The sequence below is a fragment of the Lagopus leucura genome, unplaced genomic scaffold (genome assembly GCF_019238085.1).
Source record: "Lagopus leucura isolate 7727_CA_CO unplaced genomic scaffold, USGS_WTPT01 Super-Scaffold_100012, whole genome shotgun sequence".
In the NCBI taxonomy this organism is placed as follows: Eukaryota; Metazoa; Chordata; class Aves; order Galliformes; family Phasianidae; genus Lagopus; species Lagopus leucura.
Window position 1 is genome coordinate 18,110,414 of NW_024962267.1, and position 12,525 is coordinate 18,122,938.

At 38.3% G+C, this 12,525-nt stretch overlaps 1 protein-coding gene across 1 annotated transcript in view; it reads left to right on the top strand.

The window, feature by feature from the left end:
- The window catches only part of SPAG16 (sperm associated antigen 16), a 349,253-nt gene that overhangs the window by 47,828 nt on the left and 288,900 nt on the right, over positions 1-12,525 (top strand). The window contains exon 10 of the mRNA XM_042874723.1: positions 9,130-9,260. Within this exon, the coding sequence (XP_042730657.1) occupies positions 9,130-9,260 (131 nt within the window). The remainder of the gene's footprint in view (positions 1-9,129; positions 9,261-12,525) is intronic.

A 12,525-nucleotide genomic window follows, 5' to 3' on the forward strand; every position in this document is an offset into this window, starting at 1 on the left:
TGGTACTGTGCTGTCTGTCATACCCTATGATCCATACATCTGTTGATTCACATGGCTATTACAAGGACCTAAATAGAAAGTGGACAACTTAACTTAAGAAAGCATCTGAAGTTGTTAATCAGCTTTGCTATAGCATACTTATGTAGGAGAGAGCATTGATATTAATTGTTGTGAACAGTTTTTAATATCTATATAAATGATAATGCTGTAGTGTATTTGAAATGTGCCAGGAAACTGAAGTAATTTGATCTCTATCATATAATCAAAATTAGCTCTTTAACATGCCTAATTGAACTGTATAGCACACTCTGCATGTACGGCAGTGATTTAAAATATCGCTGAAGCTTAATTGCATTGTAAGCAAAAAATTTAAGTCTAAAAATAAAATTATAATTGGTGGAAGTTTGTGTGTTTTATTGCACCGTTGTTTATTTTACCATTGGTTGTAAATATAGTAGCTTTTTCAAGTACAGGCCATTTAAAGGAGGGGGTAGGGAGGGTAACATCTTCAGGAATAACATAGGGTTGGTTGTGACCTGCAAAACTGCAATGAAAATCCAGGCGCCAAATACATGCATGGTATCATCATAAGTTATTGCAGTGTTCTCGTGACCCTTCTGTCACTTCTCCATGGCAAATGGTTGGGTTGAGCTCTATAACAGCATCTTCACTTGTTCATTTGAAATTATGGTGTTTATTTATGGTGTATGAACATAAATAGTATTTTATACCTTGTAAAGAATTGATTACCTGTATGTTAGACAGGACTTTTGGATTATTATTATTTTTTTAAACAAACAGGAATATATTTCATCATTATGACGTGATGCTGTGAGACAAGACTCAGGTCAGTGCATTCAGAATTGCTGCTAATAAAACAGCACTGAATTTGTTCTTCCATGGATGCTAACTTTTATATTCATAGTACCTGTTAATGGTTGTCAGAGGAGATTTCTGAAGCCCGGACATGTGGGTACTGTTAGAGATTTTGTAATGTAGAGTAGCAATATTGCATAATGTTGAAGAATTAAAATTAATTGTATGTGTGAAATCATACTTTCCCCCTCCCCCTCCTCCCAATAAAGGAGTAATAATTGAAAGGTTGGATGATCACTGCACTATTTCGAGTCTAACTGAACTCACCACTCAGAACCATTAGCAGCTTTTCACTGTGGCTCCTCCCTCGTCTTATTGACTCACAGGAGGCTGTTGTCGAGTTGTTACCCCGTAGGTAAGCAAAAGAAGGGGCTGAAATGATGTTTTGTGAGATAGTAGAAGGAATGGAAAAAGCTGCAAGCAGCATTGCTGTGTGGCATAGATGTTCTCCCAAAGGTAGGGCAGATCTTCAGTGAACAGTTGATTTTGATATCCATGCAGCTCAGTGGGTTTCACAGGCATATCCCCTAGGTTTTGCTGTACGTTGATAGGAATGTGTGATCTCCTTGAGTGTTGTGAATGCCTTGGAGAGATCCTTTCCTAAAGCCAAGTATTCTGGAACACCCTAGCATGGCTGTTGTGCCCACAGCACATCCGTGTTGTTCCTGTTTGAACTCTTAGATGAATGTGTCTGTCTGGTGTACAGATCACGTTGCAGTTCCCACGTGAATGATGTGTTTTTCCTTGAGAGCATCACCCACAGTGGCGTTGCTTTAATCTGAGAGATGTGATTCACTGAGGAACTGAGATGTTTTTAAGCTTTACCGGGAGCTAAAATGTTGCTGTTGGTTCATTTCTGCAGAGTTTAGCAGTACGTTTTGTGAAGAGTAAGGCTTTTTCTTTTGGTACCTTTACTTTCTGAAATAGTGGCGATAACAGTCAAGCTGTAGTACTAAAAATTTGAAGGAAATTGTTACTTTTCAGTGGTGGAGTATTTCATAGTCGTTAGCTTCCTCTTACTCTTCAAATCTCTCAGATAATTAATAATTGAGACATGTGGCTTTAATAGCTGCAATAAAAGAAACCAAATATTAGTGCGGTGCAGTAGCTGTCTTCAAATTTATCCCCTCTATGGTAGACAATTTCTCTAAGTTTCGATGGCTGCTAATAAGAGCTCCAGTGAAAAGGAAAAAGAAGCATGGAGTGTGTCTGTGATGCAGCTGTATTTACAGTGCTGCTGCTTTCCAGTTGCTTTATTGCATAGGCAGTGGCAGTGGAAGGCTTGTTTTGTCACACCATTGAAAATGCCATCCTCAGGAGCAGCTTCAGGTTTAAATTTACTGCTAGCACCGCTTCACAAACTCTGAAGAGTTGCATGAAGACAGCAGCCTTGTATATAACATCAGAACAGTTCTAAAGGAGCTCTTGTAATTAATCTGACTTTACAATCTATTACATCCTATCTTCATGTTTATTTAAAAAAACAAACACAACACAAAAACCCCACCGAAAAGATGAGCTGTCAGAGTTCTATACTGAACAAGGGGGATTTATGTTGCCACAGCCTCTGTAGGTGATTTTTTTGTTTTTTATTAGCAAGCTAGGCAAGATGTAGTATGCAGTAAAAGTTTTACTGTGCTCTCCTGCTATTGCTTTCAACTTGTTTTCCTTGTATTTCAGATGATTGTGATATAATTGTAGTTATGATTAATATAGTAAAATAAGGTGTAAACTTGTAGTACACTCAGTATGGACGTTGGCACTTTGTGAAATAGAGTTGTTTCAGAGTAAACTATCAGGCAACACAGAATACTGACTATTTTGCTGATGGCATTCTGATCATTGGGTGCGTTGAGTATCTTCAGAATCGTTGCATTCTGCTAGATCTGCTGTTACTTCAGTTACAGAAAATATGAGGAAGATGGAATAATTCTGGTTGACTGTGTTTTATATTCACCTGTCAATACGGCAGCAAAGCAATTAATAGTAATTCAGTAGATACCTGGTGAACATTTCAGTGGGTTCTTGGTAATTCTTAGCCTGTGGAAGTGGAAAGCTGTGCGTGGATGTGCTGGGAGGTGTGCTGGTAATTGTGCCTGTGTGTGTGGATTCAGTCTGAGAATGAGCTTTGTTGTTTTCAACTCAGAACAGCTACTGTGATGCTATAGAGCTGACTTTTGGCAAGAAGAGAGAGATTGCTCCTCCTCTTCCCTCACCAGAGGACTTGGATCCATCAAATGACTGGCAAATGATCCTTGCCTCAGCTGAACTTCTTTTCTGTCTTTGGAATTAAAGGAGCAAAACTTGATTTCTTGGCTGGCAATTGCATAGTTAAGCTAGTTTGCGTAGACTTCAGTTTCTCACATCTGTATAGTGAAACCTAGAACTACGTGATGATGATCCAAACAAGGCCAAGCTGTTGTTGAGATAAATGGATTTGGATGTTTCTTTCTTTTTTCCTTTTTTTTTAATTTTTTTTTATTTTTTTATTATTATAGTAGGCTACATTTATTCTCAGCTTCGGGATAAGTTCCGCTTCTCTTATTATCTTTTGTTTGTTTTGACAAAGGAGAATCTTTTGCATCTTCCTTAAGGAAAATGAAAGCTGTAGACTTGCTCAGAAAAACCTTGCTTTCAGAAGGGATAAGATGTAGTCTTCACTTAAAGATTCAAGACAAGAAAGGAGCTTTAAGGGTGAATTGTCTAAATTGCATAACGATTCCCATCCAGGCAAGATCTGTATCTTATCAGGGAGAGCTAATGGTCTGAGACTCCTGAGACGAAGCTTGGTGTGTGAGCTCCTGGAGATAATTTCAGCTTGGTTTGTGGTAAATAACTATCTTCTCAGATACCACGTGTCAAACCTTAGGTTCTTTCCTGCAAGGGGGGAAAAAAAAAAAAAAAAGAGGATATTCTGTTATTGGGATTTGTTTTGTATATCAATCTGTGAGGTATCAAAGCAGGGAATGCTTCTTCATGTAACTCTGGTTTCTGTGGAGCTCTCAAGGTAAATCATGAGGACTGGATCCTTAATTATGGTGTGGATGTGTTTGATTATTGCCTTTGCCAAGGATCTACCATTGGAGTGCCTTCCCTCTGCCTTGAGGACGAAAGTGGTTATGGTGCTTCCTCTTTCCTGTTAGTATTTTTACAGCCGTGGAAATACTGCATGTAAATGAAGGGGATGTCATGGCTGCTTTTTATCAGTGGCTAGCAGTCTGTTTCACCTGTAACTCTGTTATCTAAAGATAGTGCAGTTTCTAAATATTGGTCTGGGAGGTACAACCATTTCCTTCTGCTGTTGTCAGTGACTGAGGACGTGCATTCAGAATTATAGTTAACAGATTCTTTCTAGGACGCTATTTTGAATGTAATATTCCTTGCCTTACATGAAGTAACAGGATTTTTAATTTCACAGGCAAGAAATGCATTACTTTCCCTTTCATAGTGATGTAAGACAACACCTTAATAGCTTTTCATGATGCTACATTCATGTTTTCGTAGTGCTGCTGTCTATTTCATAGCAGATACAAGAATGAACAAAAACCAATGCGTAGCAGCAACAAGCTCTATGTTTTAACTGGGTTTCACTGCTGTGTTCTGGGGAGCACTGGCATCACTGCTTCACCTGGCCATGGCAGGTGATCCTGTGCTGCTTGGGTTATCTCTACACCTGAGTCTGAGTCTCACATTCTAGTAAAATACGAGATCATCACAGCACAGGAGGTCAAAACTGCAATTTCAGAAATAAATGCAGAGGACGTAATTGCTTTGTAGATGAGGAAAATTAGGGTAAATACCTTTTTATTGACTTCTTTTCTGTGAAGAATGACATACTAATATTTCATATTATCCCCTTTTTAGCTCTATTTGTGAATTTTGCAGCAATAATCCACAGCAGTGTTTCCTCAAACAGTATCTGTTTTTTCTACTGAAAAATGCACCACTTTTCCAGTCACTTTTATTCAGAGTACCTTAGTTTTGACTTGCATGGTATCGGTTTGCTCTGAAATGAGTAAATCTGATTAATAATTTTTAGTCTGAGTTGCTGAAAGGGAATGAAGCAGCTCAGTTGTTCTCAGCTTTATTGATGTCGTTATTCTGGTTGTGCAAATTTGTAGCTCTCGTAGGGTCACACTTGGACAGAACACATACAGCTGCTTAGATTTGCACAAAGGCAGTGGCACGGATTTGGAGTGTCCTGATTTTTAGTTAATCCTCTTCACTTTTTAGCCTCTGTATATAAGTACTGTAGACTCAACTACTCCCAAATTTGGACAGTGTATGGGAGTGGCTTCAGAGACCTGCAGGAATATTATGTCTGAAATGTAAGCTGAACGTGACTTGTATTTCTGTAAAAATGTTATTTTAGCCAGAAATGTATTATTTTCTCCTGGAATGGCAGTACAAGATTAAGTGGTTTGGAAGCTTTACATATTTTTTTCTAATTTTGAGTGTTTCTGTTTTTCTTTTCCCTACATTGTTTATCTTTTCTTTCCCCAGTTGTCATTAAATACGACATACAAAGAAATCTTATTTCTGTTGTTTCAGAGTATGTTTGCAATTCTTTCTTGGCTCCTCTTTGTTACTTAGCATGTCTTTTAAAAACAAGTGCAAGTATAGGAAGCTACATTTAGATGGCTGATCTGTGTGAAGTGGGTGGTTTAGGGTGTGAGTGTTTAGTTAACACCTCAGTACAGCATACAGGTGCCTCGTTGATATCGGAGTTAAGACAAGAAGGATGATGACTTTGGTCATCTTCTCTGCAGAATCTCCCTTGTTTCTGTCTTCCTTTTCAATCAGAAGAATGGCGAGACCAACATCCTGGGTTTCTCCCATTGGCAGTCCGTGCCATTCTGCAGAAATGGAACCTGTTGTTCAGGGAATGGAACAGCTGAGTATCATTAAGGCTACTTGAAGCTGAAGTTGAACATAGCTGTAAAACCTTACCCCAGAGTAACGCAGAAAACAATAGGGAAGTTTTTACATGAGCAAAATGAAGTATGTAGCTTCTTAGCTTTGCTGGGAAACATAAATGTGGTTTAGGTGGGACAAAACTTATATTAATGTCTGTGATCAAGTATGTGAGGCGCTGAGCACGTAAAGCTTTTGTCACACCCAGTCTTTTTTAATAGTCAAGTTTGAAAAAGCAATACAGAACAGACACCACTGGGTTTTAGACTGATGTGATTGAGCTTATTTGTAAGGCTGAAGCCGTAGGCTGCTGAAAAATACCTTCTGGTCTCATCTGTACACTGGCACTGATCAGTAGTGTCATTAGATAACGTTAATAGTAATTCTGATCGTCTCTTAAAGAGTTTGATTCAGAGTTACAGCATCCTTACAGGACGTGTAGTGTAGAAAGCTTCTGAAGTGAGAAACAGAATCATATTCTCTTGATAGTCTGTGATTTTGAAAATCCCATGCATGCTTATTCCTTTAAATTAACCGTTGCCATTGAGTTAAGTACGAACAACAACAAAAAGTGGATATCCTACTGTGTGTGTGCACATTTTCCAATTAAAATGCCTGGATGTTATCCCATTCTTAATCTTTGTTGTGGACATTTTAAATAATGTGATACTTCATTCTTTGAAAGTTTTTACCAGCAGGATTTACCAGCAGGGCGTCCTGAAAACGCTGCAAACAAGGATTACAAGTTGTTAGAAAACTACAGCCTTTTAAGTCGTCTTGGAATGACTAGTGGATTTCATAAATATATTGTGTGCTGTTATCCTCCTTATGATCTTTAATGACCATCTGTTTTTAATGAATCTGTTTAGTTGGGTTAATTGGAGTTGGTAATAAACCTAGTCCGATCCTAAGGAATGCATGCTGACTGAAAGTCAACCTGTAAGGATTAAGGGTATGTTTATATGTAATTTGCTCTATTGGCTTTGCCAGGTGCAAGAAAAATGTATTTTTGAAGGATACAGAAGATCTGCCTTCCACTCACTTCTGGAGTAATAGATTTTTTTCTTTTGGTGTGAAGGATTCATTCAAGTTACTTAAAAGCACGTGGTTAAGCTGGTGCTCAAATGCAGTAAAAGACTTTGTATTCAGATAATGATTGATGTATAGTAGCTAGGTATGAAAAAGATTCTCTGTCACGATGTAATATCAGTTCCCTTTTGCAGGGATGTTATGAGTTTTGAATACTGCTGAATGCAGTTTACGTGCCTGAAGTCTTGAATGGATATTTCAAGCTGTTTGTACTTGACGAGTGCCATCTGATGCCTGTTTCTTTGACTTGGCTGTCAGAAAGAAGGGCCATTCATCCTTTCTCAATCCCTCTTACCTGGCAGAGCCAGTCATGACACCAGCTGTTTTAATATTCCCTTTAAAATACTCTCTTCAGTGTTCAGTTTCTAGTACTCTTATGTCTGCTTCAAATACATCTGAAGGATGTGGGTCTCTGTACAAATCCAGTCCCATAGTGTATCTTACACATGTTATCTTTGCTGCGCCATCCACTTCAATCAGCATCTGATTTTTTTGCCTTCCATTACCTACTGATGAAAATGTTTGGTGCTGTTTGTCACTGTTACCAAATGAGATAAGTACGTATGCCATACTCTTTGGATGTCTTGTAGGGGAAATTATCTTCAGGTTTCATTCTAAATTCATACCTAATGTATAATTAGTTTCACCTGAACGAAAGAATCATCCTTCTCACTTGAAGCTACAGATTTCCAGGACAGAGACCTCCTTGCTCAGCCTATGTGATAGCTCTCTTTCTGTATTTTATGGTGACTGAATGAGAGCCTTGAAGACAGACTTGGCTTCAGGTCTGTAATGGGATCTTATAAGGGGCAGATTCAGTGCAGATGCTGTCTCACTGTGTTGCTGCTTTGGAGAGGCCGATACAAGGCTGCAAATCTGAAGATAGCCATTAGCCATAGTCAGGGGCATAGAACAGCACCAGCAGCTGACGAGGCAGATGTCAGAGCTGCACCCTGGGGTTCCAGTCCTCTCTTCAACAAGTGCTGGCGAGTTCTCTTGGAAAGATGCTGCGTGTGAAATAGGTTGAGTGCAAGATCTTCTTGTCCAAGCTGTGTGGCCTTCAGGAATACTCCCTGGAGTTATTCTTGGCGTGGGTCTACATATATACATGAAGGAGGAAAAAAGGTTATTTACCTGTCTGCTTTTCTGTGCGTTGTATTGTGTCTCTGTACATATGTGGCAACCTTCTCTGCCTGCTTCTGTGTAGCTAGTAATTCAGTGGTTACAGCATAGGTACTGTGGTGCTGAGCTCGTTGCTAGGACTTTACTCTTTCCATATCTGCTTAGGAGATATATGTAAGGTAAAGCGAAAGGAATGAAGTATAAATTGAGTAATTGGGAAGGTGAGAAGGAAATTCATCCATTCTAAGTTAGTTGAAGGAGGTTGCTAGCTGTCAATGAAATGAGAGGATTTCTAGAAGTTACTGTTGATCACGAGGTGGTACAGTGCAGGATAGATAGAGCAGTGCATCTTACCTTGGTAGTTTTGTACTCATTAGACTTTCTTCTGTCTAAGTGAAAATAATTCATTTACTTGAAATCTGATTGGTATTAACTTTTGACTGCCTACCACCAAATACTTCATGAACGCAGAGATGCTGAATTGCACGGAGATGATTTTCTTGGATGGCTTTCTGTGTTCTTTTACTATGATGTGCTTACGATAAAAACATCAGCCAAGATTGTTACTTACACCTGCATCATTACACAGGCTCAGTTGTGAGTTCCAATTCCAGCAGAATTTTATTTGCCACTTAAAGCTTTATCTCAGAACATCCAATCTGCAGAGCTGCATCTTTCCCAGCTGCTGCTCTGACATACTTTTTTGGGGGTGCTGATGGGAAGAGTTTTGCTAGTATGAACAATGAGCATCTATGTTCTTATAACAAATGTAAGTTCACTGCTTTTGTTTGGTTACAAATAATGATTAATATTGATAGTTGATCTCTTCCTAGAGCAATGTTGTATTAATGTGACTGTCTAGACATTAATTCATAAGAATATGATTTCATAAGAACAAGTTAATCTCATAATACACAGTGGTTCACTACAGGCACCAGGCTTCCAGATATGCCTGTATTCATCTTTAACAATATATATCAGGATAAAATCAGGGCAACAGTGATTTAATAATTCATAAAAATTGAGCAGAGGGGAAAAAACGTGCTTTTAAAGTTAACGTAATTAGTAGTGCATCACATGAACTTCTGCAATGTTTCTGAAAATAATATATCCATTCTTTTCCTTTAGGATTCGGAGTTCCCTGTTGATGCTCAAGTGGACTCATACCTTGCTCGTGCCAAAGAGTACAGTCGACCCCTGAAACATGGAGCGTATAAACTGGAAAAAACTTTAAAACTGCATGTCTCAGCAGTGAGCTGGTAGGAGCCATTAACAGTACATTTATTTTATGGTTAAATACATTGAGTCTTACTTTTTTAGCAGGTGATTCAGAAGGTTGAATTTTACATAAATTTTGAGAAACCAACTGCCCCAGTCAGGGGGAGATTCTCTGAGAAGATGAAAGTGGAGAAAATGTTCATGACATTTAGTGGGAGCATAAATACAGGGAAACATACAAGCAGAACTGTGTACAGATTGGGATTCATCTCCTTTGTAAGAAGGGTGGCGTTCTGCTAACAGATATAAAAGTGGGAAACGTAGATGTCTGTATAGTCCAGTTCCAGAATGCTGAGCTAAAATGCTGAATATTTTTGCTTTTTGTATTTGGTTACAGCTTGTTCCCTTGGGTCAAGAATCAGAAGAGTTGAAATTCAAATTAGAGTGTGCAATAGCCTGTAAGCAATGACATTTCAGAGCTTGCTAGCTACAGGCAGAGGAAAAAAAAAAAAAAAGCACTAGTATGATGATTCCAAGTAATCTAGTTAATGATATAAAAAAAAGATTAAAATCATCGTTATTTTTATCATTAAAGTAATTTCATGTTGCATGGTACTTTTCTTACTGCACTCCAGCTGTTAATAGGTTACTTCTGAGAGTGTCTCTGTTTAAAAACAGAAACAAAAAAAAAAAAAACAAACCCCCAATACAACAATATTCATGGAGTTAATTTTTGTTGCTTAATTTCCTGTTGTATGTAAGAAACATAGTCCACTTCAGCTATGTTTTAAAAGCTTAAAAGTGCGAGCAATTCTCGTGCAGGGTAAAAGCTTGGGGTTGACTGACTTGTGTGGATGTCAGTGTTGTGAAGCAATAAGATTATTTCATTATTTAAGCAGTACAGAATAGCAGAGCCAAGTAAAGCCATGACACACATTGCAGAAAATGCTTTTTGGGATAGGTAAGTGTCAGGTAAATTTGTCTGTGAAGTGGGAAACCATCTTTATATGTTTAATAACTGTAGTGTGAAGTTCACAGACTTTTAGTTGGCTGCCAATATTTTGTACAGTTTTATTTTAGTTTGACAGGGTTCTTCCTTAGTCTCTCAAATACTTGATTCTGGCTTTCCAGCTGGCTAATTCCTAACCTCAAATGCTTAAGATAATATTTTGAATAACTTTCTCCTGTATTGTATAGTCATACGAGGCCAATTGGGAAAGAAATCAGCTTTGCTACTTGGAAGAGACTGTATCAAATCTGCCTGAAATGTTATTGAGTTAGTGGGCTTATCAAAAAGCAGTTAGTGCAACAATGGTGTATTGGGGAGGCGGAGGGGGGGGGAACCCAGTCTGACAGAGAAGGAAAGCACTTCGATCCTTGCAGAATTTTCGGTGAGTCAGGTAGAATGAAGATCAAAACATAATGGTTCCAAGTTGTTTTATCCCAGGACTTAGGCGAGAGGCAACAGTGTAATGGTTTCCATGTTAATGTTTGTCAAAAGTTTCCTTTTACCTGCAGTAGAAAGTGAGATTTGCTATAAGCTTCTTTTAAACTGTATTGCGAATTACTTGTATTAAAATACGTAGTGTGTGATTTTGAGTAGGGGTTGCTCAGAAGCTCGTCAAGGAAGGACTCCTCTGCCGAAATTGTCATGCGTGTTCATGTAAGAATATTCTTTGCATCTCTTATCTGTTTTGAATGATATCTTTTAGATGATGCTGGAAGAATTATTCTAGGTGTTTATATCTGGTGTTTCTAGTTATTGCTAGAAGAGATGGTTGTATGTACTGGAAATTCTGAGTACTTTCCACAGTTCGTAAATGGATGTCATACCTTGAGGATACAATACCACTGATTCACTAGTTCAAATAATTCTGATGTCTTTAGACTTACTTGGAAACTCTTCAATAGCTTGCTTCAAGAAACAGCAACTAAATTAGAAAGGAAACAAAACCAAAAACCAGCAAAACACTTTAGGAGCGTTAATTTAATTTAATATACTGACAATATGATATTGACTTTGGTCAGAAGGTAGTGCTTTAAGTGAGGGCTCGAATAGAGCTCTAAAATGATTTGAGTTGCTTGTTTGGAAACATAAAAATGTAAAAGCAGGAAAAGCAAAAAAGAACGTTAAAATGTTCTTGCAAAAATGTAAGCACTATAAACACAGGCTGTAACTGAACCTCTCATTTGCTTAGAAATCTCTTTATGAACATAGTGGATTGCAGTTTCTACATGTTTAAACTCTGAGGAAACAACATTCAAGACTCCAAGGCGTTAATTAAAAAGCTTTTCTAGTCTGTATATCGTTACTTTAAATCAATCTTCATAAGTGACTGGGCAGACTTTTTTCTTGTCTAGCTAATGCTGAACATTGTATGGGGGCTTTGTTTTGTATCAGTGGGTCATTTTTTGGCAGCGTCTCCTCTGGAGTACTTTTAACACCCTTCCCTGTTTGAGGAGTGAAACACTGAATGTTCCTGTGCATTTCAAGAAAACAGACCTTGATGTTGAAGGAAAGGACACTTTTAGTACTCCACTGGCAGCAAATGGTGAAGGATTTGAATGGGGGAGATGAGTTGCAAATGCTTAAGTTTTGGGAAAAGTTTCAAATGGAGCTCATACCTTATTAGATGCTGTGGAATCGTGAGGCATACAGCTAATGCACGCAGAGCTCTAGTGATGGTTTTTAGTTTAACAGAGCAGCTATTTGGTCCTGGTGCTGACTTTACTCAGAAGTCCCAGAGGTTATTAAATGTGTAAATCGTGGGTTTTTTTCTGTGGGAAAATGGCTTGGATCAAATTCTCTGTCTGGGGAATGAAATGAAAATGGCGTGTTTGAAGAAAAAATACTCAACTTCCACTGAACTTGAAGTAGTGATGGCTGTCTGTTTACAGACAGGAGATAGAGAAACCAATAGCTACTGAATGAAAACTGTTTCTTGTAGTTGACAGGATAAATAGAAAACATCCTGTTGACTTAGGAGGAGACCAGATTTGCTTTTTGGATTTAGGTTTTTCTTAACAGCAATGTCTCAGCAGCAATGCCTAATAATGATAGAACAAAATCTGTTTTACATGTGTATCAATAGAATCTTTTACATTTCTGTAGAAAATGCAGCTCCAGCAAATCCAAATTCAGACTTTGTGCATTCCTTAAAGCTGATGCTGTGAGACCTTCACTTTAGCACCTTCCCTTGGGTAGGGAAAAAAATCCCTTGGGAAGCCATGGGGGCTTTTTGCCAAACTGAATGTTTCCCGCTTCTCAAATCTTCACACAGTCACTCTTCTGCATTAAGCTCCCAT